Source organism: Mytilus californianus, unplaced genomic scaffold (genome assembly GCF_021869535.1).
Source record: "Mytilus californianus isolate M0D057914Y unplaced genomic scaffold, xbMytCali1.0.p SCAF_3, whole genome shotgun sequence".
NCBI lineage: Eukaryota > Metazoa > Mollusca > Bivalvia > Mytilida > Mytilidae > Mytilus > Mytilus californianus.
In genome coordinates this window covers 44,421,450-44,449,266 of record NW_026262679.1, presented here as the reverse complement: position 1 = coordinate 44,449,266, position 27,817 = coordinate 44,421,450, and the positions used below count along the sequence as shown (strand labels likewise).

Genomic DNA, 27,817 nt, shown 5'->3' with positions numbered 1-27,817 from the left:
TTAGCGAAGTAAGATGAACCAATGGTTTTAAAACTTGGTAATGTCTTAGGGCTAGATAGGAGACGTTTACCAAAGACTCAAGTGTGTGATTCCTTATCATGGAATGAGTTTCAGCAACGAATGATAACTGAAGAATCACAACGGGTGCAAAATATAACAGAAAGAACAGCTGACCCTTCTAGAGCCCCTGAGTTTACCAAAGATATATCCTCGGGTTCATGTTGTTCATTTTTGTGATAGTATTCAGTGTTCTTAATTTCTTCGACTTATGGTTTTTGATTGTCCCTTTGTATCTTTGTATTTTTTCCTTTTCAATTATAAATGCACAGTACATGTACATCAACATGGTAAAAATAATGATAGGTCGGTGGGCTTGTTTTTAAGTGAGAAAATTAGCAGCATAAATATGTTTGTTTTTATTCTTATAAAATGCTTGGGAAAATTAATGGAAACCTGTACTGAACAAATGTGTGAAATAACAATATCAAAATATGTTTAACCAGAACTGTATTTGAAATGCAATTCACAATAACAGAAAAGGGTGATTAAATATATGGGTTGTTGGAAAAAAAACGAATTTTTCATTAATAATAGTCAGTTTGGTTTAATTTTGTCAAATTAAGCCAAAAACATCGCTGAAATATTATTGACTTGCAAGACGATAATTCGATCACATTTAATATCCATGCAATCTTTACTTTAAACTCAGTGGAAGATTTTTGCGCATGTGGTTAACAGGTTACGTTTTTGAAAACAATATCAGCTGAAAAAAAAATAAACTAAGGTCTAACAGGTCTTGACGATCGATTTCTTTGACTGCTTCGACCCGCAAAAAACAATTGTTTTTACCGGTTACATGTATTTTTTGTTCACCTCTTTTAGGAAATCGAACAGACAAATTGTCATTATAATTTTGCACATACAGTGTATTGGTATTTATCTGTTTATATTCATCAATTTATATTTTCACCTCATGGTCACATGTAAATCAGAATCGTTGAAAATCATATCGACAGTTTATTAGATGGCGCCCGGTCTGAAAAAGTTGATACGTTTTATGATTCCGTGCATAATTTTTAGTATTGTTTCCTGATTGACTTTTTTAAATCTTATATACGCTTTAGTGTGTTTGAAAGTTTGAGTCAATTCGATGGACATGAATTTGGCAGCCCTACAAAGGAAATACAATTTCAAAGAATGCTAGCAGTTCCTGAAGTATAACGATCATAAAATCATCTCTTCTTTCACTTTTCTATGAATTTATTCTTTTAAATACTGTTCATATAGCAACATCATTTATTAATAGCATAGGAAAAACACAATCAACTGCGTTTTTCACTATACTAAATTCCTACGAAAAAAAATTACAAACATAGGTAGAAACGGATTAGAATTTAAATGCATCTAATAGTGTTCGTTAGAAAATCTATCATAACCATAAGAAAGAAACAAATTTCAGAGATTTTACAAAAATATCACTGTATCCTTGGTCAACTAGTTTATATAGGCTTACACAAATATAAATTGTCTACTCTCAAATAAACTAATGTTTTCGTAAACGACCAGGGAAACATCGTGTTTGCTTAAGTTTCAGCACTTAAACAGCGTTTGGAGCTTCCTTAACCAAAGGCATTTTCTTCCTCATCCCCGAGTCTTCGACAGGAAACTATTCTTACTATTCTTTGTTTTCTGTTACAGATAAAACAACCGATCTTACAGAGTCGAAACAATGAAATGACATCCAATTTTGACAATATGAGGTATGAAGACTAAAAGGATCAGGCTGACAGACTCTTAGATGTATATCGTTTTTATGATGGTTAAATTCTATTTGACAAAGAACACGATTAACTTCTTTTAATTACTTAAGTACAAATATTCATTCTGTAAAGTGCTATTTTAGAGAGAAAAAAGACTTAAAAGACATTGTGTATGTTAAAAAATAACCTGTTGATATATGTGAAAACAATACCTTTCCATGGGATATCATGTCCCGCTCTAACTACCACAGTTATATGGTCATGCTGGGTCTTCCAAGTGCTCCACGAAACCTCTTTCTAAAATATTAACATCTATTTTATCAGCAATCAAAGCCGGGCTCCAAAGTTATTGTGAAACTGCCTATTCTAGAGGTGGCGTGAATCAGATGTAGATACTAAAAAGATCTTTTAGAGTACATACAATCTAAGACTCTCTCTTCTTGCAATAGTATTAAAACATTTGACTTTTCTACACTTTACACAAGTATTCCCCATTCCAAACTAAAAGACAAATTGAAAGAGTTGGTATTACTTTGTTTCATTAAAAAGAATGGCGAACGTAGATACAAGTATCTTGTCTTGGGGAGGGATAAATCCTACTTTGTAAAGAATCACTCTGATTCAAACAAAAAATTCTCTGAAACTGACATTATCAAGATGCTTGATTTCTTGATTGACAACATATTTGTTACGTTTGGAGGACGTGTTTTTCAACAAACTGTCGGAATTCCAATGGGAACCAATTGTGCCCCTCTTATTGCCGACTTGTTTCTTTATTATTATGAGGCTGACTTCATACAGGAACCTCTTAGGAAGAAAGATAAGAAGTTAGCAATATCCTTTAACTCTACGTTCCGCTATATAGATGATGTTCTCTCACTAAATAATACAAAATTTGGTGACTATGTTGAACGAATCTATCCCATCGAACTAGAGATAAAGGATACTACAGATACAGTTAAGTCTGCCTCATATCTTGACTTAAATCTAGAAATTGACAATGAGGGTCGGTTGAAAACAAAACTTTACGACAAAAGAGATGATTTCAGCTTCCCAAATGTGAACTTTCCATTTCTATGTAGCAACATTCGAGCAGCGCCTGCATACGGAGTATATATCTCCCAATTGATACGATATTCCCGGGCTTGTGTTTCCTATCATGATATCCTTGATAGAGGATTGCTGCTCACAAGGAAGCTATTAAACCAAGAGTTCCAAATGGTGAAGTTGAAGTCATCCCTTCGTAAATTTTACGGACGCCATCACGAGTTGGTTGACCGTTATGGAATAACCGTTTCACAGATGATATCGGATATGTTCCTTATGTCGTAACTACAATACCCTTCCTTTTCACGAATGTGACTTACCGAATAAGACTATTTACCGGATTTGTAATAACATAAGCAACACGACGGGTGCCACATGTGGAGCAGGATCTGCTTATCCTTCCGGAGCACCTGAGATCACCCCCAGTTTTTGGTGGGGTTCGTGTTGCTTAGTCTTTGGTTTTCTATGTTGTGTAATCTGTACTATTATTTGTCTGTTTGTCTTTTTATTTTTGGCCATGGCGTTGTCAGTTTGTTTTCGATCTATGAGTTTGACTGTCCCTCTGGTATCTTTCGTTCCTCTTTCATAGAATCGCGAAATCGTTAAAAACCCTAATTTTGGCAAATGCACATCATGATGTCAAGATCAAGTTTATGTGACCACAACTTCGTGGTTAACTAACTTAAACAAAAACTTTAACCTGATACGGGACGGACTAATGGACTAACGGACCTAGACTAAAAAATTATAAAAGAATAAATAATAAATGATAGAGAATTTATTTTTGAACTAAATGTTATTCATAAGTGTATGAATATATCCTGTAGGTTTATTTAAATGCATTGTATACATTCTTTTAAAATTTTGAAAAAATTGTTTTTAGAAAAGATAAATGTTCATTGTTTTTTTTCTTTGAAAAAATGAATTACGAAAAATATTGGAAAATACAGTATACAGACCATTCATTGCAATACCCAACTCATTCGACGTAGACGTACAAAGACTAAGAACAACGAACAACAGATCGTCCACATAGCCTCATTTGGTACAGACACAATATGTGGTTTGGTTAAATCAGTTTTACGTACGCATAAACCTACCACTTTGCCTATCTAAACTGTATGTAATATAAATTAAACACCATAGAAACCGGGCACACTTCAGCTATATCATTTTTTTTAAACTGATCTTAATTTTTAATTTGCATTAGGACAGTCTATTTGAAGAAGTATGTGATAAGGATGATTGCCGTTATTAATATTATTATTGGTTACACCTGTTCGTGTCACAAAACTGTAATACAAAAAAACTGAGTGTATGATGAGTGAAAGTGACAATGATGACAATGTGTAATTTAATTGCAATTGTATATTTTCAAACATCTGTGATATATAAAGAATTTTGTGATAAAAATATTAATTTCAATTAATATGTCTCACTAGTTTTCTATGTTGTGAACTGTTGTTTGTCTGTTTGTCTGTTGGGTTTTTTTTAGCCATGAAGTTGTCAGTTTATTTTTGACTTGAGAGTTTGAATATCACTTTGGTATCTTTCGCCTCTCTTTTGTAAATCTAAGTTGAATAGGTTTTTTGAAAAGGCACAGAAAAAAAATTAGACAGAAAAGATAATAGATCATAATAGATAATTAAATGATAAAAATTACAAAACAACCAAAAAGGGAGACTGTAAACATATACATTAAAGCATGGTATGGAACGAAAACTATTCTGTTTCATTCGGTGCGTGCTTTATTTGCATTTGTTACACAAACCTTTAAATAGCCTTTTGTTACATTTATATGCATGTTGCTAAATCATGAAGGAAAATATTGAAAGAAAATTCAATGAGCTGTTTACGCTCTTTTGTACTCAGTTTACGTCAATGACATGGAAATTGAAATGTTAAATCAAGGTTGTCAACTTTATGAATTAAGAAAGCTTAATTTGTATTTGATTATGTATGCTGATGATACAGTTTTGATCAGTGAAACTATTGCTTATTTACAAAAAAAATATTGATGTTGTTAGCGCTTAGTCAAATGAATATGACTTACATGTAAATATTGCAAAACACAAAAGTTGTAAAAGAGATAGAAGGATTAGTAAAGCCAATGAGAGGTGATCTTTAACTGGGGAACGAATAGACTCATGGGATCAAATTTGTATATCTTGATTTATTGTTCAGATATGCCGGTTCTTTAGTTCAAACTAAAAAAATGTTAGCAAATCAAGCAAAAAAGGTAGTATTTAGTCTCTTTAGTAAAACATATGATGTTTTTTAATCACAAAACTTTGGTTTCTTTATTTAACAAATATCTATCTTGTATCCTCAATTATGGTTGTGCGGTTTGAGGACACTACAAAGTAGACCTTGTTGAAAAGGTGATTTAAGCATCTTAAAACGTATTCTTAAAGCAAAGGATTCAACTGTTAACTATATAGTATTTTGTGAATTAGGAAGATTCCCTATATTTTTCAATAGATATTGTAGAATGCTGAAATATTGGTTCAAACTATTATGTACTCATATCTGTATTTTAAAGTGTTGTTATGAAGAAATATTATAAAGGTCTATTGTTACATATAATGACAAGTACAACTGGGCATATAAAATTTAGAGATATTTAAGATCAATATGGATATTTATGATATATGGTATAAACAAAGTGTTTATAGTACTGAATTATTTCTATACATTTAGAGAAAGAGTGGAGAATAACTTTGCTCCTGAAATGAATGCTTTTTTGAAAAATAATCGAAATGTTATTTTTATAGATTTATTAATGATACATATGAGTTGCAATTTTATTTAGATCGCAGTGTAAATTATATATACATATCGTTCACTTGCAGATACCGTTCTTTGGAAAATGCCTGTACTAAGTCAGGAATAGGGCAGTTGTTTTTCACTTGTTCCGATGATTGATAACGTTTGATTTCGTTAGTCTTTATGGACTTACCCATTTGGAATTTACCTTGGAGTTCAGTATTTTTATAGTACTTTTTTTTATCTTCTCATAGCTTAGCTGTGGAAAACGGTAGATATTATAATATTGATAGAAATATTCGTTTATGTCCGATGTGTGGCAAACATTTATAAAGACAACTTTCATTTTGTTTAAGTTTGTGAAAAATATGCCAGTTTAAGAAAAATGTATATTATAACTAATTATTGAAGAAGACCAGCCAGTTTCAAACTTGTACAAATATTGTCTATCCATAATGTAAATTAACTGATTAATTTGAGAAAATATTTATATCTTGCTGAAAATATCCGTAATTGTTGACTGTAGTGTATATTCTCTGCCGTTATGATTTCAAATTGTATGTACATTAATTATCAGCTGGACACGAATATTTGTTAAATGTATATAATTTATGAGTTATTATTATTATTTAGAAAACAATAAGGTCGAAGTACCATTTGCAAATTATGCTCCCCTCCCCATAAACAAATGCATTCAGGAATAAATTATAGAAAAAAATCGTTCATTAAAACGTAACAGAATAAAGAAATATGCATATGCATATTTTGCAACTGCCAGCGTCTGAGTTATACTTTAATATTTCCACAATTTACAAAATGTGATAATTTTTTCATTTGTTTTAAACTCAGTATTGCTAGAAAATGAATGGCTATGTGTCACTATTTACTTTGAGAACATAAATGTAGTGTTTTCATATTTTAATCGGATTAATGACCAAACCTGGACACTTCAATGATGAGTTTATCCCCCAAAAAACCTGTTGACTGTTCTATGATTAGCGAATTATTTTAGCTCGCCAAGTCACTTGAAATGAATCAAGTAACAAATAGGTAGCCATAGCTAATGGTTGAATACTGCCACCCAAGAAGAAGTAAATCAGAAACAGTACGCCTAACTGGCTTAATGAGGTCTCATCATACAAAACATTGAAATCGGCAAGTATTTGTTAAAGTTCAGTCTGAAATTGCTGCACAATTAAAGAAAAAAAAGTTTTACTTTTAATTCATTTGACACATTTTACTTTTTAACACTTTACGCTACACTTCCACATAATAAAGCTCTTATTCAATTGAATGGTCTCTTAAAGAATCTGATTGCAAATTTATTTGCTGCAACTCATATAAAGCATTCTTCTCTAACGAGAAAGGTGAAAATGCTAGATATACTTACGAGAGTCGTAATGAAATGATTAAAACTGTAAATTGTCAACATTTGGTACGTTTCGGCAATAAATTTTATCCACAGGTTGTAATTATTTCAATGGGTACAAATAGCGCCCTTTTAATAGCAGACTTGTTCCTGTATTGTTATGAATTACAGTTTATAGCCAAAGTTAGTAACGATCCTTTTCAAATCCGTACAACTGAGAAATTCAACAACACTAACCGTTATCTTTTCGTTAGATAATCAGGAATAGTCTAAATATACTGCCGAAATTTACACAAAGGAACTTACTTTAAGTATAAACAGAAATAACTGTCCTTTCCTAATTATACATGGGAAAATTTACGACAAAAGGGAAGATTTTTCGCTACCTATTGACTTTTGACGTGACTCGGTTTAATGCATCCCGCCATCGGGTTTTTTACTTTGAACGTACCTGGTGCAGGTGGGTCCTGTGGAGCGATTCGAACGCAAACACTTTGTGTTTTACAGTGTTGTTTACAAAAACATTTTTGTTGTCTTTGTTAGATTTATTTGTATGTTTCTTTGAAATTTTTTGTCAGTTGCGATGTATGTTTACACAGTTTGGCTGCTGGATCACATTTACCGATTATGTTTGTTTGGGTTGCTCACCCAATTTTGTCAATATATCGGAACTATAAACAACTCTCATGCAAGTGGGGGGTTTAGCTAGCTATAAAACCAACTTTTACCCACCATTTTGTTATGAAAATGCCTGTACCAAGTCAGGAATATGACAGTTGTTTTCACTTGTTCTTTGGATTGATAACGTTTTATGTTGTTTGTTTTTATGGCCTTTTCCTTTTTGAATTTACCTTGGAGTTCGGTGTTTTTGTTACACTTTTTTGGTTAATTTTCCTTTTTTAAACTGGGATGTTCCTTTTGCTTCATCTTACGGTGTTTATATATCCCTATTTGTTTGGCATGCCCGTGTCTTTAATGACGTTTTGGATTTCAATAAACGTAATCTACGTATTACTGGTAAATTATTAAATCAATGATTTCGTTACCACAAATTACTAAAAACTTTTACTTTTACAAATTACTGAAAACCTTTACTTAATTCATAAATACAAAATTTGGTTTAGTAGTACTTACTACAAACCGGCTGGCACATCCTAACTTTTACGATGATGGTGTTCACCGAGCCAGTAAATTTAGATACGATCTGGGTAAACTTATAAATCCTTTAGATAAACTTGTTCTTCTAAAAGATTACCAATTTTGAGATCTTTGAAAATTGTTTTTATTTTTATAAATACTGATTTTGTTATCAATAGATTTAAACCCAACTAAATTATATTATTGCTAAGTATACACATAATTATGAATACATTCACAATCATACAATCCGGTGAAGCCTATATTTTGGTATTATACAAGGTCACGTTTCCCCTGACTGTTAATGACGCCTTTATACTAAATCAATCGGATGTTGGATGTGTACTTTTTGATATTTTAGTCTTAGATACTTGATTTTTTTATTAGTTGTTTTTGGTTTGAACTAGCTTCCAGTAACTGCGAGTTTTCTCAGATCTGTACTTTTTGTCTTTTGTGTTTTTGTTGTTTTTTGTTGTGCTTTGTACGGATCTGATGAGTTAAGCTCTTTTCAACTGATTTTATAGTTTTTTCTTATGTTGTAATGTACCACCACTATCCGGAGTTATAGTTATTGACCAAGCAAGTCAGTATACGTCATTTGATCTGCATGGCTCGGATGACCCTGAACAACTTCGTAGTTTGATTGCTGTTTTATTGGCATCTACAGTTTTGTAACTCGCATATCCAACAGTTGTAGTCCATTTGATGTACTTTTAAATCTGTGTATGACAAATCATAAATAAAAGGGTTGTTGAGTATAAATTAATTGCTTTTCTTTCCCTCAAGTATAAGCTCAGAGGAAGATTAATCAAAGAGAGATGCACTTAAATTTATATCGCAAAGTTAACAAAACAAAACACGTTTCATTTTTCAATCTTTAACTCCCCCTCCCCAACAATTATTTATCTTTATTCATTCTGAAGACATGTCCCATCTAGACAAAGTATGATTGATCTCCAGCTTACCAGTATATTTTTTTGTTTCTGTTTTGACACATACTTGAATATTAACCTCATAATTAGATTCGATCCAAACATAGTCACTCAAAAGGAATTAATATTTGAATGGTTGTAATAAATGCAGTGTTTTAAAGTCTTAAAGGATAATTTTGTTTTCTTATAATTTCTTAAAATATCCAAATAGCTAAAACCTGAAAATATAAGAAACAAATTGATCTTTTATGACTTTAAAACACTGATTTAAGATTTTTAAAAATTGTACACAATACCATAAAGTGTTCAAAGGAATGAGAAGCACTTTCCATTGAGAACAAAACTAATGTAAATCAGGTTTCAGCTATTTGGATATTTTAAGAAATTATAAGAAAACAATATTATCTTTTATGACTTTGAAACACTGATTTAAGATCTTTAAAATTGTACAAAATACCAAATAAAGGCAACAGTAGTAAACCGCTGTTCGAAATTCATAAATCGATTGAGAAAAAACAAATCCGGGTTACAAACTAAAACTGAGGGAAACACATTAAATATAAGAGGAGAACTACGACACAACAGAAACACAACATTAAAATGTAACACACACAGAAACGAACTATAATATAACAATAGCCATTTTCCTGACTTGGTACAGGACAAAAAGTGTTCAAAAGAATGAGAAGCACTTTCCATTGAGAACAAAACTAATCCAAATCAGGTTTTAGCTATTTGGATATTTTAAGAAACCATAAAGAAAACAAAATTATATTTAATGACTTTGAAACACTGATTTAAGATTTTTAAAAATTTTACACAATACCACAAGGTGTTCAAAGGAATGAGAAGCACTTTCCATTGAGAACAAAACTAATCCAAATCAGGTTTCAGCTATTTGGATATATTAAGAAATAATAAAAAAAAAAGCACTATTATATTTTATGACTTTGAAACAATGATTTAAGATTTTTAAAATTTGTACACAATATCATAAAGTGTTCAAAGGAATTAGAAGCACTTTCCATTGAGAACAAAACTAATCCAAATCAGGTTTCAGCTATTTGGATATTTTAAGAAATTATAAGAAAACAAAATTATCTTTTATGACTTTGAAACACTAATTTCAGAATTTTAAAAATTAATTGTACATAATACCATAAAGTGTTCAAAGGAATGAGAAGCACTTTCTATTTCACAATTTGAAACGGCAAAGTGTATACAAAGTAACTGTTGTTAATTGTTCAATTATGCCGTAATTGCGAGGTCAGTGGCGGATTCAAGGGGGAGGGGGCGAAGAGAAAGTACATCCCCTTTTTAATTTTTAGTCTTCAAATTGTAAAACTTTTTTTTATGGCATTATGTTCCCGTGCCTTTGAAAAATAGTGGGTCCGCCCATAAAGATAAGACTACATTTGAACTGTGCAGTATATTTGAAGTAGTTAATGCACACCTTAGCTGTGCATTATCCAGATTATGGCACAGTAAGAACAGAGATTTTTCCTATGTCATGTGTTAACTACCGTATATCTGTCCATTTTGACTAAAACTGTTGGATAACTCCTTCAACTTAAAGGAGTAACTGCCTTTAAATAACAGTTTTCATCATGTTTCCATTTTTATTGGCCCTTATCTTGTGGCAAATAAATATCTTCTTCGATTTTGACTTTCAAAATGGCAGACAGTTACTTTAAAATATGGGCTTTTTAAGAATAACAGCATCAAAGGCAACGCATAATTTGAAAATGAATGAATAATCGAGGAAGGAGATACAAAGGGGCATTCAATTCAAAATTCGAGAGAAAATGACAACGCCATGGCATAAAGACAATTTCACAAAACAAAACACAGTCCAAGTTCCAGCTTTCACCCTTGTGAACCATCTATTGTATAAATTTAATAATTTGTTCTTGTCCTGAATATGCATGAAATAATTGCTACTGGACGCTAATTAAGCAACAATCAATAAATCAAAGATTGTCAATAATAAACAGTAAAGCAGGGTAGACAGCAGAGGGCGGGAGGATTTTGAAAATAAATATCCTGACCTAGTTATAGCTGAAAATAAATAACCTTTAGCTTGCATAAGACAGGATGAAAATTAATATTCTGCAACAGAAAATGCAGAAAAAAATTGTGTGCAAAAGTGAAATTAAATGTTTGCGCGGAAAACAAATACTACAGTAAGCATGCGTAGCAACATATGAAAAGGAAAAGTCAGTCCGCAATAATTGTTTTTTTTAAATCAAAAACTGCTATTGACGTCCTTTCCATAAATCCGTTGGAGGTGTACTGATTTACTTTTTAGTTTGGAATAACATGACATGTTGATTATCTAAAATTGGCTTTTGAACTAGCTTTCAGTAACTGAAATATTCATATAAATGGCAACATTTTCCCCTTTTTAAAAAGACCATAGTTCAAATGAGAACTGAAAACAAAGGCAATGGCCTCCTAAGTTTGGGTATAATACCCATAAATGAGGATAGTACCGATTTATGAGGATTCTTCCCAACCTCTCTAATTTGTTTCCCGAACGAGAAACAAAACGCACACGTCCTTCCGCTACAGCATGTACAGGTTTCGTTCAATGTTTTATTTTCTTCTAAAAACGAGCTAGCGATTAGTTTCATTTTTGTGTCCTACTGATCTAACCTATCCTATTTATACATATTTCTATAAATAGCTACTAAATTTTTCTCATAAACGGAACTTTAATATAAGAAAACAACAATGGTGATTTCATTCTAAACAGAACGTAAGATCCTTTAGGTATTATTTTAATGTATCGGTAGTGTTTTATGTGATTAAATATTGTTATTTTGCTGTAGAAATACTAGAACAATTTGTTTTTAACATTTTAAACGAGATCATATAAACGGAATAATTAACCACCCTACACTCCATGTAAGAAACCTGTGAACACTGTCATCAATCTACCATCTTAATGTTCTGTATAATTTATTAGTGTCAGCATATTGAACCGTTTCCGTTTGAAAAGGCAATGAATTTATTAAAAATGGAAGATTTTGAGTACTATATAATTATGCACTTCGAAGGAAAATCGTACATGTCAACATTTCCCAGACATTTAATTAAATTGTGAGAGAATCCCAGAGTAATTAAAAGTTGTTGTTTTTTCATATATTTTTTGTAGCAGACAAAGATATCGAGAGAGATCTTTCTAATTGCGTTCACGGACTAACTTATCATGGCGTTGACTATATCCGATATGCATGATATGGTAAGTGACCTTATCTGAATGATTTCATAAATGGAAGCTTACTAATAATTTTTCCTCATACAAAATTCCCCTTTTCTATTACATTTTATGTAAATTCAATTTCAAATATCATACTAATCGCAAAGGCCCTTTCCACTGATGGAAATGTAAGTAATAAATTTCAAAATAATAAGGGACTGGTCATTAGGGGGATGGGAGGAAACATCTGAATTTTTTTTAAGTCCCCATCTTGAAGAAGGAAAATAAATTCATTGCCCCTTCCGAAGACATTAAAATTTCAACCTTCCTCCCCCCAACACACGTTTCAATACATTTATTCTTTACAACAAAGTGCATGCATACAATTTTGGAAACAAGGCTTCAAGTGGGGAAGTTGTTTTTGACTACAGAGAACTATATATCTAGATAAATGCCTGTTATGGTCTCATTGGCATTTACCAAGCCTTAATTAAATTTCAGCACATTGTTCCTATCCCTTATATAAGAAGTTAATAAATTAACTTCAGATAAAATAGTTACTTTCCTGGAAGAACATGATGAAACTTCGGATTGTTTTCATAACAATCAAGGCGAGCGAAGCGAGGGGAAATTTTTTCATATCTTTCCTGAAAAAAAACCCTTATATTTTCTTTATTAAGGGAAAGCGTTGGGTGTGGGTCGCCTGACTCTGTATTTCTAAGTCTTCAAGGAAATTTATTGACGTTAAGACATGCCAGCATTGAAAATGCCACACTTCGACTCCTATTATCTTGAACTATTGAAATACATGCTCAATCATGAGTTTTTCGATTAATCATGCAAGGAAACAACTATTAATATTATCAGTGTTCTTATTTTATGGAAAGGGGTATAATATTAAGAAAACCTTTGAGAAAAACCCGCAAAAACTGAAAGACATCAAACCATTATTCCTTTTTTACTGTTATGTTCATGTCCAACAAACAAACAGAAGATGGTCAGGACTCAAATGAATAAAACATTTAACATTGAAGCCAACAATTATGACACTATAGTTATAGATATGACATTTCATTCTGAATCAAGTGTAAGCCACTTTTGTTGAATAATAATCAGATATTGATTTAGAGTATTAATCAAATTAGCTATATATGTTTCATGTTTGAAATACAGAATTGCTAAAATTTTCTAATAAAAATCGATGCACCCCCCACCAGTCCCCCTTTCATTCTGAAGTATTGAAAAATCGAATACCCCATTCCATTCACAAAAATTGTCAAGGCCCCTTAAACTCCCCACTTTTAGGTTGCAAATGACCAGTCCGTAATCACAATACAGGAAGAAAACTGATTTTCCAGTATATTGAATCTGTCCCCTTTTTACTGTCATAATAACTGTTTATTCCTTTTGGAAAAAAAACAACTGTTAACTGTCCATTAATATTATAAAAACTACCCCCCAAAAAAAATAAGAAACAACCCAATTGATTCTGTATAGAAATTGAGGAAATACATAGTGTAACATTAATGGCATACCACATAACCTGCATAAATGCATATCAATTTTTTATTTCATAGGAGAAAATTGACTAAACTAGATATGTAGATAATTCTAAAACTAGACAGTATAAGGTAGAAAATCATGCAAATACGTTTAAATTTTTTTCAAACGTACGTGTTTTCGTCTTTGATCGTCTATCAGTCAACGGCATTAATGAACATTTTCTGCTTCACATAACTATATTACTTAAGAAAAGTCAAATCAGGTTCCAATAGAAATAATTTTAAATATATGTATATAGTATACACAGAAAGGCTTCAAAAGTCTGTACAGAAGTTATATACAAACTTGATATATGGTTCAACTATGGAGAAAATCATAAGTATGTTTTGCTGGGATTGGTTATTAGACAGGCTATTTATAAGATCTTGATTTGTCTCTTCTTGATCGATTTACGAAGATTTGAACCACAGTACTGTCGCCTTAAAAAATACTGCGCAATACAACGTTATACAATGAAACAAGATATGACCAACATATACAAACAGTTCAAACAGCACCGCATAACAACGTCCTAAAATGAAAAGAATTGCAGCGCATTCTAAAAATGTGCGCACGCTAAACGTTCATGTGGCGTTTCATTCTATAAACAATATGCACATGGTCAACATTTTGTCACCCCTATGATAAAATTTGAAATTTCACTTTTCGGCTGATTGTTTTAAAAGATTCTACGCATTGTTGTAGCATTGTAATGGAGAAAGCGTGTAGTCATTGGTGTTGTATAACTTTGTATTAGGACATACTCATATTTTAAAACAGCACCTGATGTAGTCACCAAAGTTTTGAATATGAAATAGGGATACTTACAATATGTCAAACTCTATATCATTACGAGTCTATTCAAATTTAGTATAATTTTAGCACACAAAATTAATGATCTGCCATTAACTAAACGATGACGATATGACTGACGATATCAAAAGAAGAGGCCCCTGACTTGGAACATGCACATCCAAATGTGGTTAGATTAACTAGTTTTGTAGATCTCAAAAGAGATTGTCTACCAATCTTTATGATTGAATCCTTAAGTTATCATTGTCATCTTATTACAAGTGTACATGATTATTATTAAACCAGAAGAATAAGAGTGAAATCAAGCGTTTTGATTGCTTTATTAAAACATTCCCACGCAATTTCTAATGTTGTTATAAAAAATCACATCAAAACATTAATAGATTGCTGTTTGCCAATCAAAATGATTGAATTCTTATGAAAACAAAAAGTATGTGCACTTACAGATTTTATGCATAAACTTAAGACTTAAGAGTGAAATCAAGCTTTTCGGTTATATATTTAAATTATATTTCTACCCATTATTCATTGTAACATTTTCCTAGAGAGCACGAGAAGTCATTGGTGTTCCGTTTTATTAGGACATATCTCAATTTTACGACCTTCTTTATCAATAGATTGACTACTACATGATTATTATACGTATAATGCTGATTGAAAATGATACTCAATTTCATTATTGGTCTCATAATCTGTCATACTATTCAAAAGTTATATCCGGTAGACCAAGTATATTTCTGACCAGGAAGATGACGATAAAAACGGTTATAATAACAGAGGGAAAATAGTGGAAGAAGCAGGGTGAATTTCGACGCTAGGGGCCGCTTAACCTTGCTATTTTTAATGTATCTGTTGACCCCTATTAGAGAAAATTTCTTTCATTCATCATTCGTGCATTTAAACGAATGGTATACATTTCTGTTATTTGAAATATATATGATATGAAAATAAGGCGATTTTGTATGATTGCAAATGAGACAACCATCTACAAGACACCAATCGACGTGGATGTAAACAATTATAGGTTATAGGACTCATCAGATCGTCACAAAGTATGTTATGTCACATGCCTTCAACAATGGGCAAACCCATACCATAAAGTAAGCTATATCATAAAGGCCCCGAGGAGACATAAAGTAAAAACAATCAAATGATAACGGCCTGATCTATGATAAAACAATAAAGAAAAACCTAATATGACAGAGAGCAACCAACGACCACCACTGAATAACAGGCTCCTGATTTGGGACAGGCACATGCATAATGTGGCGGGGCTAAACATGTTATCGGGCGCTCAACCCCCCTAACCTAAGGATAATGGTAAACAAACAGCACAACATTAGAAAAAAACTGCTGCAAAATCAGTTGTAATAAGCTTGACTCATCAGATCGTCACGAAGTATGTTATGTCACATGCATGTATTGATAAGTATTGTATGTGCCATGCATTAAGGAATGTCTGTGTGTATAATTGAATCTGTTTTGCTGCATGATCTAAACGTCATCTGAAAAGTATGCATGCTATGTTGTTGTGCTCTATTGACATATTTCTATCAATATTACTGGTTCAGTATCTCTTTAGTTGGAGACTATACAGAATGTTATGCAAGATCTCCAACAGACACAGAACCGCGTCAAAGACAGAACAAGTGCTGGACACATGTAAGTTTATATAAATTTGTAACTTCGCAAAGATTAAAAACATTTCAGGCTTATAATTTTGTACGTCATACGTGCGTTTCTGATTCTAGGGCGCATATATGTGCTTCTCAAAAGCATAAAAAATTTAGCAGCATCAAAACCAGAATCTTAGCAGGCCTAACCAGGTGAACTTTGCAAGAGAGAGTTGCAACCAAATTTAAACCGCTGTTCGGATTATAATCAGAATGTACAATTTAATTTAATAACATGCCCATTACAGAAGTCCCGGATACAAGGAAATTAGTCACATATGTGACTGACAGATAACAAGCAACGGCACCGACCATTGGACATAATGAAAGTGATACTTATTTACGTGAGCGTGACGCGTATCTGTCATTGTTAAGTAACACGACTTCATAATATTTTTCTTTATTTGACAGAAAAGGTGGACTGAGTAATGAGATAAAACGACTTGCAGGTAGATATTTTTTTTATTTGATTGTTGTTCAATAAAATATGTGTGAATAATACAGAATGATATATATTTGATAAAAGAAAAAGGTGTAACTTTCTTGTAGACTGCCATGTACATTAAATGTTGAAATGTTATATAAAAAGATTAACGATGCCACACTGGCATGCATAATGATACATAAAACGTTTAAAATTTAAATCTAATTCTTACAATCCAAAAATTAGGTTAAACAAAAGGTTAAATAAGGAAAACATTTTCCCCTTCCAGTTTTATATCATATGCCAATAGTGCGATACTGTTAAAAGCGTCTAAAGTATCATGGTATTCCTATTTTAGCTAATTGTGTTGTTATAGGGCATTTTAAAGGACCAATTACTTTTGGGAAACATTGACAATATCCTTCGACCAAAGTTAAGTTGTGATGGAAACATGCATAAGGGTGTAATACAAATTTTATTGAAAAGTTATATTGGTTCGTGCATGTGGCTCATGCTGTCTGATGAAGGAAAAAAACATCTACCATGAGGAATCTTCTTAAAAAGTTGTATCATTTTTATAACAAATGTTTGCAATTGTGACGTCATGATGACATAATCATTTAAATGTTTAAGTCTTGTTTTTTTTAGTTACAATTATACAATTTGTTATAACATGTTTTGATAATTATGATATATAAACTTTATGAAATTTTAGGTTTAATTATGACCCTTGAACTTGAACCTACTCTATTATCGTTGTTATTGATTTAATTCTGCATGAGTCATTGACATTTTAAGTTCAAGGTAGTGAATGTTGGTGTTTTCTAAACGTAGTCTTTGATATAATTAAAATAACAAAAACTATATTTACTTAAGGAATCGAGGAGCGTTTAGTCAAAGTCGAAAATACTTCATGCAGACATTCATCCCAGCTGCAAGCAATACTTGGAACAGTTGAAAAGTTATCTGAGAAATTAGATATTTTTTCTATTGCTTGTAAGAACAGAAAAAGTGCTATAAAACCTACGGAATCAAATCAACGAACATTGCAATCAGAAATTTATTCAGATCAGACGGGGCGTAATCAGGCAAAAGAGGAAACTATCACACCATGCACAAAAAGTTTTAAAGAACCATATAAAGAAGGACAGGCAAGTTGTTCAAAATTCAAGAAAGACGATTTATTGCCAGTGAAAGATGATAATGATCACCAATTAAACAGTGGATATCCAAATATTTCGGGAACTAAACCTTCGGAAAATTCAAATCCACGGGTAACAGTAACAAATCGCCGAAGTCAGGTAGAAGATAATGCTAGCAAAGTAGATCCAGCAACTTCTAAACAAGAAATGCAACAGAAAGCAAAGATAATAAAATCTAAAAATGGTTTCAAACTAAGCAGATCTAATGCCGACTTCGACAACAGAATGTGTTATAATAGAAAGAAAAGATGCTTTCAAGGTGAAATGTTACATCCACCAATTGCAACAGCCGAAAACCAAAGTCATAAAGTACCTGCGCCTAATATGATTATCAATAATTTGAAAGATAGGTATGCAATTATTTAATAATAAAGAATGTATAAAACATGCAGGATATCTTAATAATTGCTTTGTTTGAAATGAACGAAGTACTGTTTAATGTAGCATAAACCCTCATTCAAAGCCTGTAAAAGTGTTGCAACTGAATCACAATGTATTTCAAAACTTTTTTTACTGCTTTTTTTTTGAATAAATAGAATACCATGTATGGTCATATACACCTTCCTTCCTTTTTCTTTTGTTTAATATAAAATAACTCTAACCAATAAGGGATTAGCTAATATCAATAAAACTTGGCGCATCTCAGGCTTTTCTTGGATTAACCTTCACCAAGACCGTTCAAAACAAAACAAAATATAAGCAAAGGATGTATAAAAAATTGAAGAGCTCCATGACAAAAAGTGATTTAAACAGTATAGCCAAAACAGTCTAAGGTCAACTTTGCCTGTGGGAGTTTGGACTGTAGTTTCTGATAATTTTAAGAACTGTATGTAGTTAATCATGTCAGTGCTAAGGACTGTATATTTTATTTGTCAGGAGACAAAACAAGGAAACAAACGTTGGAGCGTCTGGAAAACAGAGGGGAATGATGACAATGGCTCAGATGGCTGAAAAAGGTCATTATTACAAGCAAATCATAAGTTTAATGACAAATGCAAATAAATAATGTACGAAGCGAAGTCCTAACTAATGATGTGATAATACGCTAGGGGACTATAAGTCCACATGCAGTGGTATTGAACCAGTGCTAGTAAAGGAAAATAACTGTTAATGAATCTCGTACATCCGGAGTGCTTTTCTGGATTAACATACTTCATGAACGCTCAAAACCAAAAAAATGAAAACAAGTGAGGATAAATATACAGGGGCTATATTTTCGAAAGAGACCGAAAAAGAATATCGTTTAATGCAGTAAAGAAGGGGGGAAGGAGATATGAATCATATAAGAATATTTTACAGTCTTAAAAATATGTTAGAGGTTTTCCATGGTGATAAAAAAAAGGACATTACATAGTTTACAATAATAAGGTAATGGGTTGCTGTACACGCGTCAGAATCAGGTGAAAAAGATTAACAAATGAGTAAAACAGTTTGAGTTCAAAGTATTAACTATAACAGTTATCTCATATTACAAAGTCGTTTTTAGAAAATGGTTATTAAAACAGATAAGAAAATATATTTAGCGAACTCAGTCATATAGGTATCAAAAGTCGAAAGCAGATTGCAAAGCAGAAATAAGGCAATTTAAAAACAACAAGTAACAGACTAGGAAAGGCAGAAACAAACATATAGAGAAAAATAAAAAAATAAGTCATGGGCAATATCAAACTCCCTTCAAAGACAGAAAATGTTATCCAGTTCTCCTGAAAGGAAAGTAATGTAAATTGTTCAATAGGAATAACACAACAAGTACTACCTGATAAATGTGTGTGTTTCGTAGAATTGTTTACCAAATATCTTTATATTTTAGATTTTGACAGTGTACAGAAAGTTCATTCATACGAAGAATGGTTGCAAATTGCAACACAGTCGCAAATGGAAGGTAGAATATAATATGGTTTATATTGAAATTAATTTTCCTGATTTTTTGGTTTAAAGATATTAAATCTGTGCCAAACACAAAATAGGTAATTTATGCCTGCGGTAGAAAACACCGGTATAAAACTGAAAATATACTGGATATTCTTTTCCTGAAAAGGGGGAGGTATGACAAAACGCCGTAATTTGGCATCATGATTTGCGCAATAGAAATTCATGAACTTTTATAAAAGTATGTTATATCAATTTTTACATTGAATTCCTCATATATTTAAAATTATCGTGCTCTGGAATGCTATGTCGTTTTTCATCATAATATAAGAGGTGTGTCATGATCCGTGATCCAGTCTTTCTGGTTTGAATGTTAATGTTATTCAAATGTTAATGTTATTCAAATGTTAATGCTATTCAAATGTTAATGTTATTCAAATGTTAATGCTATTCAAATGTTAATGTTATATATTCAATGAAAGGCTAACAAATAATTTATGAAAATTGTTTTGAGTTTTGGGATAAGAAAATCAGTTTATATTTGAAGTATTGCAAGGTGATGATTGATGACTACAAAAAGCCTTTTCTTGTTGATGATGGTTTATGTCCATTTAATTCAATTCTTATCTACTAGTTGAGCAGAATCTGCTTACCCTTCAGGAACACCCGAGATCAGCCCCAGCTGATGGTTGAGTCGTGTTGTTCAGACGTTAGTTTTCTATGTATTGTTGTGTGGACTTGTTTGTCTTTGCGTTTTCTTTCGTTTTTGTTTGCCTTGGCGATGTCAGTTTATCTCGGAGTTTTGAATATCCCCTTGGTAACTTCCGCCTAATTTTTTTTATTTATCAACCCTGTAAAGGAATTTATAAGATATTTGATGCAAAGCATTTACATGGTGCATTTTTTATTTTACAGCTGCCATGAAAATGTTTTTAAGTCATGGGAAATTGAGTTCCCGCGGACATAATTATATGTTATTGTTGGACACATCAGAGAGTATGCAAGGAGAAAAATTTGAGACAATGATAAAAACTGCTACTAACTTCATCGATGGTAAAACAAATATATCACTACGTCTATTAAATAGTGTAAATATGGTGTTGAGTGAAATGCATGTTTCAAATCTTATTTGTTTTATAAAGACATGCGTAAGTATGAAGATCAGCAAGAAATGGGCTATTCTTTATCATAAAAAATGAAAAGCCTTATCATTGAATTGACAAAAAGGTAAATCAAAACTAAAAACACACTACGGGCTAATATTGATAACAAAAAAAAATATGAAAACAACTTCCATTGGTATCACAGATATTAGTTGAGTATGTTTCACGAGATATGATCAGGACCAAAAGTTTAGGACGGCAAAATTAAAAGAACGTAAAAGACCACTGAAAGCTACAGAAACAGGTCAGCTAAACCTATTTCAACTTTGCATGAGATAGTTGCATCCTTAGTTTTAGGCCAATTACATAATTTGTGTTTTGAATTATTTGGTATTTAATTTGATTGACATTGTATTTATAGATAAAGGTGACATTAGATATTTCCAAATTGTTAATTGTTGACAATACGGTTTGTACAGGTCTACATCGGATAAGTTTACGATTCGGTATACGAGATAATGTTGGACTAGCTCATTTTGGGAAAGACCCTGAATTGATCATTCATCCTCTGGCAGATTATGATGGTATCAAGACAGAAATAGGTATATTATAAACGATATACATTTATGTTTCATAATAAAGGAAAACAATACAAATCAAGTTTTAAAGCTTAAAAAATAAAAAATAAATATCTTAATAAACTATCAAAGTAAAAGTTTTAAAATATCAATATGTGTTTCATGGTTATTGCAAATCATCAATGTCCAATACAAATATCATTCAAAATAAAGCATATGCTTTTTATGCTTGAACTTAAATATTTCTTTTTTACGCTTTTGTGCCTATAATACATGATTGTGTTTTTTTTTTTTATTAACATACATGTATTTGTTTTTTAATTAAAAAAATCTGATTATATTCCAGCCAAATTGAGACCTGGTGGTCCGTCTCCACTAGCAGCGGGTCTGTTAATGGCATTGTCTGGCATTACTCACTGTAAGTTTGTTTTACAATACATAGGCATATGTAGACATATTCAATATAATTACTTTTTTCTATGTATCAAAATTATTTTTGGCCGAAAAAGTATAATATTTACAATACAAAATGAAAATTAAAGATTGTAAGTTAATGTTTAGGTTTTTATTGTGATTTTGTTTATTACAAGTGATTATAAAAGCATAGCTATACTCATTTTCAAACGAGACTGTATGTATATCTATTTATTGATTATGTTATTCTCAAATCAACTAAAATGAGGAATTTTCATAAAGGTGGTCCCACTACCATCGAAAACCATGATTTCCTACCGTATATTATTGTGATAACGGATGGAATGCCAACTCGAGTAGATGCCCCTGGTGAAGAAGACAGAGACAGTATTGGTGCGCTATCAGTATCGTCTTTACTGGTAGGTATATGTTTTAGAACAGGTAGACTACTTCATTCAACCAGAAACTGGTTAAATCAAGCCTTTTGGTTCTTTTAATTATCATACGCATTGATGTAACTTCGTGGAGAGTACGTGCAGTCATAAATGTGCGTTTTATAGCTTTAGAACACCTCGAGGAAAGTTGTTTGAAAATTAAAATGCCGATACTCTTATAAAACAACGTTATGTACTTCAGATGAGAATGATTTAGTGTTGGCATGATTCAAATGAGACATTTTGAATTTTGAATGTAAATTGAAAACATGAAATTGTACTTAAACTAAATGGAAGCAAATTTATGAAGCGAAGTACCACATTGGAAACAATGAAATGTAAGCCAGTTTAGAAACTTTTGAATTTTTCCGTCCGCAAAACAAAATATCCTTACAGAGAATCAATAATATTAACGGTACCAATTTTACTGCAGAAGATGCGCATTTCGATAATTTTGTTCAGTTTTGCTCAGAATGTTGTCTTAAAAAAACAAATATAAACGTTGGAGAACTGATAAAACCAAAAAAGATATACGTAAGCCAAACCTGGAAAAGGAATCAGAGCTTTGCACGTGGGAGATATATTCCTTAATTTAAAATTATTATTTCCAAAATTTTATAACAGCAAAGTATACTTCAATTTCGCTCACAAACGATATATGGATTTTAACTTGCAATCTTTTTTTCCTTCATCGAACCCTAAATGAAAAATTTAAAGAAAATACCACTTTATATGTCGTGCGTCTGAAGCGCTTTTCTGGGTTTACCTTCATCAGGAACGGTCATACCAGGGTTATTCCTGAAACAATTGAATTAAGAGATTAACTCTTTTTACAATTGATTGAAAATGATTATAACTTTTATTACGGACGGGCATGCCCGTCAAAAATATATTTTTTTTCGCGTAGTTTGTTAACTAAACCGAATAAAATTGTTTTAACATAATTTTTTAAGCGTCTTTTTGTTAGGATGACATACTTTCAAAATTGAAAACTCTGTTGCAAACTCGTCTTCCGTTTTTCCCCCTTGTTTTGCTTTTATTCAATGTGATAATGTATCTTTTGAAGTCCAATCCGTCAGATTACTTTAAAATATATTTTCAAATCCCTATAAAGTGAGACTTGTAAACATCTCAGTCCCTATATAGAGCAGAAGTTACTTGTTAAGCTATCTAAAAGATTTGACATCCATTGTAAGTTTTAAGCTTTCTACAAGATTTGTCATCTTTTGTCATTTCTGTCATATTTTATTCGCACATATTAAGAAATGCATACTCTAATCTTGTGAAGAATCAGTGATTTGCTAAATGAATACAATATAAGGACAATAAAGAGAGCGAGAGAGACTATACTTCTTTACCTCAATCACTGCCTCTGTTCGTCCGTGCATTTTTTCGTCTCCTGAAATATTCTTCGTAAGAACTTCTGATCAGAGACTCCTGAAATTTGATATCAATTTTTATATGATCATGTTTTCAACGCTCATTTTTTATAAGATCATGCTATATTGTGTGTTTTCAACGCTCATTAACTTCCTCTTTACGAATATATTTCTACACTTAATGGCCATGTACGAAATTTTATCGAATTTTTTTTCTCAAGAACCGCAATCCGAGCTTTCCGAAATTGTATAAAGGTGAGCATGCTATACTGTGTGAAGCTATTTCTTATCCGTCCTTCATCAATTACCTGTTTACCTAATAATTATAGCGGTGGTCATTATTAATGTTTAGAATAATATCTCAAAATTATCTTGTTTTAAACATTGTACTTTACTTTCAGACTATACTTAATTTAGTGAGGGATAGTGAAATAGATAAAACTGTTACAAATATTGCACGTCGAGGAATGAAAATATTCTGTGTACCAGTAGGAGGTGCGAACACTGATGTAAGTTCTGTTAGATAATTGTTATTATAGATACTTTCATAATATTGTTTTAGGATTAAATGTAAACATTCATTAAAAGTATCTGACTTATGATTTGGAAAGCCAGAGGCGTTTCGTCCACATAAGACTGATCGGTTAAGAAGATAGTGGTTTGACTACATAAATCTTTTTGTAATTCGAATTCTTTTTATTCTCTTTTTTTTCCCGTAACTTATCAATATCGTTTTTATTAAATACATAATATTTTGTCAATGCGTCAAACGAGAATGAATACCAAAAAGAAAAACAAATTATACTTATTTTACAATTATCAAATGTTAACTAATAGCTTCGTTGTCATCTTTGATTTAATCATGCTGTATTGTATAGCGAAGTGATATATGTGTATAATTACGTCTTATGTATTGAACAAAAGATATCATATATGATTTAATTTTTAGATTATGAATATGGTTGTGAAAAGGACTTTTGGCAAGATGATTCCACCAGATCAGATTCATCGTCTTGCACAAAATACACAGATTCTGGTAATTAAATTATATTAATTTTTCAAAGGATACAAAACTCTAACCTTATTGGTTGATATGCTTAGCAACCCTACAACACACAAAAATACCACATAGGGATGTTCACTATAAATCGATTTTAATTTTGTATGATCAGAGCAGATGAATGTGAAATGATTTCTATCAACTTAGTTCAGGAGTGATCTATATGCATGTCTGTTATATTCATTGAAACTTTACGACACAAAACACAACGCAATTTTGCGCGGACGATTGCGATGGCGGATCAAGTATTTTCAAAAGCTGGAGGGTTCATTGAAGGGTAGGGCCAGTAACCACTGTATTTCTTTCACTCACATGGTCGAAATCAAAACGTTTTCAGATGATACTGGAATTTTAGAATAAAGTCTATATCAGCTTCTTTTGATGATTTTGGTTCTAAATGTCCATATACATTTTTGGCGGGGTGGACTCCAATACCGGCTTATAGTATGGTGATGTGGGGCTAATGTTAGGATGGGCGGGCGAACGGGGGAAAGTGGGAATATAATTTGTGTAATCCTTTCCTCCTACAGTTTTCAACCCAGATTACGAAACTTCACATGAAGATTGTACATGTTTTGAAGTTGTGCACCTGCTGTTATGGAATTGTTTGAGAAGTTTTTTTCTGATTTTACCAGACATAGGAACTTAGTCATTTTTCAGGAATAATTAATGAAAGAGGGTACAAGTTTTGTGGAATCAACTCCATCTACAGTTTTCAACCAAAATCCATAAGACTTCATAGAAAGATTGTACAAATGTTGAAGTTATGCACCTGCTATTATGGAATTGTTTGAAGAATTATTTACCTTTTTCCGGACTTAGAACTTAGTTATTTTTCAGCAAAATTTACAACATTTTTTGTCATTGTAACTTCATTGTTAACATTCTACATTAATTAGTCACACATATTGCAGCCCGGCTTTATGAGACTAAGGTCCATTTTTTTTATATATATGTGCCAAAATAAGTCAAAATAGCACGTTACGACTATCTTTATGCATTAATAATTTGATCATCTGGTTAAAAATAAACCATAATATTGGTTAAACCTCAAAGAAAACACATGGAGATGTGATACTGTGAATAAAATATATTGTTAACATTCGTATCATGACCTTTAAATGTGATTTATGAGATCTTGTTACGAGTTACGCTTTTATTGACAGCGAATCATAATCAAGTGCTCAACATGGATTATAACTAATGTATTTCAGATCCATGCAGCAGAAATAGCAAACATATTAGAGAAAAATTCTGAGTTTACTAAAACCTCTGTTAAAACAGCTGTTCGTGCTGCCAGTCTTCATGAATTAGATGCATATGTAAGTTCTCAAATTTTTTATAGCGTTAATATAAACTTTTACTGAAAGTACTCCTCTTTTAGGGATATATTCAATTTCATTCTTACAGACTATGTATGGTGCAGAAAAATCCGTGAAATTCTAATTAGAAACAACAAAACATATCTTATTTTGTAAGATGTTTAAAAGAACAAGAGCTGTAATTAAATTCAAAATGAAATTAATCTCATATTATTGTAATATACTAGTATTATGCTTTGTTGGTTGTTCAGTACATTTAAAATATATAATTGTAAAAAGTCATCAAAGAAACCTTGTTATGCTCTTCTGTATTGCAAACAACAATTTTATAAATAAATACACAATTCTGATATAAGAAATGCACCTATGCGTATTTATAATTTTTATTTGCATGCTTGTTTGAAATTTTAAGTAAGTTGTGTGTGTATGTCTGTAATGTATTTTTACACAGTTTTAGCTGCTAAATCCCAGTTATTGTCACGTTTACCAGTTATAAAATTGAGAATGGAAATAGGGAATGTGTCAAAGAGACAACAACCCGACCAAAGAGCAGAAAACAGCACAAGGCCACCAATGGGTCTTCAACACAGCGAGAATATCCCGCACCCGGAGGCGGGCTTAAGCTGGCCCCTAAACAAAAATGTTTACTAATTCAGTGAAAATGGATGTCACACTATACTCCAAAACATATTAATGAACTAAAATTTAAAAAACCATACTAACAAAGGCCAGAGGCTCCTGACTTGGGACAGGTGCAAAAATACAGCGGGGTTAAACATGTTTTGTGAGATCTCAACCCTCCCTCTTTACCTCTAGCCAATGTAGAATAAACAAACACACACCAATACGCACAGTAAAACTCAGTTTAAAAGAAGTCCGATGTCAGAATAGGTAACAGAAAAAACTAAGCAAAATGACAATGATACATAAATTAACAAGGGACTACTAGCAGTTACTGACATGTCTGTTTTGGTTGCTCTCATATCCAATTTTGTCAGTATAACGGAAGTATAAACAACTGCCATACAAGTAGGAGGCGTAGCTAGTTATGAAAAACATGTTTAACCAACCATTTTCTTTAGAAAATGCCTATTCCAAACTAGAAATATGACAGTTGTTTTCATTCCTTCCGTTGGTTGATATGTAGAGCGTTTGATTTTGTGAGGTTTTATGGATTCCCCCCTTTTGGAATTTAATTTGGAGTCCGGTATTTTTGTTTAAGGGGCATTAGCTGTATAATTCATGTTTACCGATTTACCTCAAATTCTCATATTTGATTTATAACATACTAAAACGTGTTTTCAAATTATAAAAAGTCTAAAGTAAACAATTGACAATGCATGGATTCCATAATGTGTATCAGCACTTCGTGTGTATTTTAGTCTAGACGCCATCTAATTAACAATTGAGATGACCTCCAAGGACTTCCGACGACATAAATATAAATATAGATATAAATAGATAGCGAACAAGTGCAGTTGGATTTTTTTTTTAGATCTGTTTGATTTCATTTTATAGGTTAACAGATATGTTTATCATCGTTTTTACCTGTATAATAATGATTTTTTTGTGGATCGAATCAGTCTACAAAATGATTTACCCTTGTTTCAATGTTAACATTATTTTCCTTTTTATAGCTGAACATGCCTAGTTTATGTGTAACCCATCTCTAGCTAAGGGGTTAAATTAAAGGTCACATGAATACGGATTCAATGGGGTTGAATTATTCTTTTGCAAGTTAATAATTCATAAGCGATGTTTCTTATCTTTTTTTTTTGACAAAATTGAACA

General features: G+C 31.8%; 2 protein-coding genes across 5 annotated transcripts in view; both read left to right on the top strand.

Annotated features, from left to right (window-relative positions):
• LOC127734652 (uncharacterized) overlaps positions 1-27,817 on the top strand; it is a 59,349-nt gene that overhangs the window by 17,436 nt on the left and 14,096 nt on the right. For 2 of the 4 annotated variants that reach the window (XR_007997688.1, XR_007997686.1), the window contains one exon: positions 1,699-4,718. Coding sequence is in view for 1 of the 4 variants with exons in the window: in XM_052244642.1 (XP_052100602.1) it covers positions 1,699-1,733 (35 nt within the window). In the remaining 3 variants the exon portion in view is untranslated. Of the gene's footprint in view, positions 1-1,698; positions 5,376-5,659; positions 6,186-27,817 lie in introns of those variants that run through there. The other 2 variants (XM_052244642.1, XR_007997687.1) reach the window with 2 other exon arrangements.
• Positions 11,719-27,817, top strand: part of LOC127734650 (uncharacterized) — a 30,195-nt gene continuing 14,096 nt past the window's right edge. The window contains exons 1-14 of the mRNA XM_052244639.1: positions 11,719-11,769; positions 12,169-12,255; positions 16,151-16,230; positions 16,653-16,690; positions 17,542-18,217; positions 18,744-18,823; positions 19,678-19,749; positions 20,652-20,789; positions 21,319-21,441; positions 21,764-21,835; positions 22,114-22,250; positions 24,046-24,153; positions 24,594-24,680; positions 25,919-26,026. Coding sequence (XP_052100599.1) covers positions 12,223-12,255; positions 16,151-16,230; positions 16,653-16,690; positions 17,542-18,217; positions 18,744-18,823; positions 19,678-19,749; positions 20,652-20,789; positions 21,319-21,441; positions 21,764-21,835; positions 22,114-22,250; positions 24,046-24,153; positions 24,594-24,680; positions 25,919-26,026 — 1,752 coding nt within the window. The 5' untranslated portion in view covers positions 11,719-11,769; positions 12,169-12,222. The remainder of the gene's footprint in view (positions 11,770-12,168; positions 12,256-16,150; positions 16,231-16,652; positions 16,691-17,541; positions 18,218-18,743; positions 18,824-19,677; positions 19,750-20,651; positions 20,790-21,318; positions 21,442-21,763; positions 21,836-22,113; positions 22,251-24,045; positions 24,154-24,593; positions 24,681-25,918; positions 26,027-27,817) is intronic.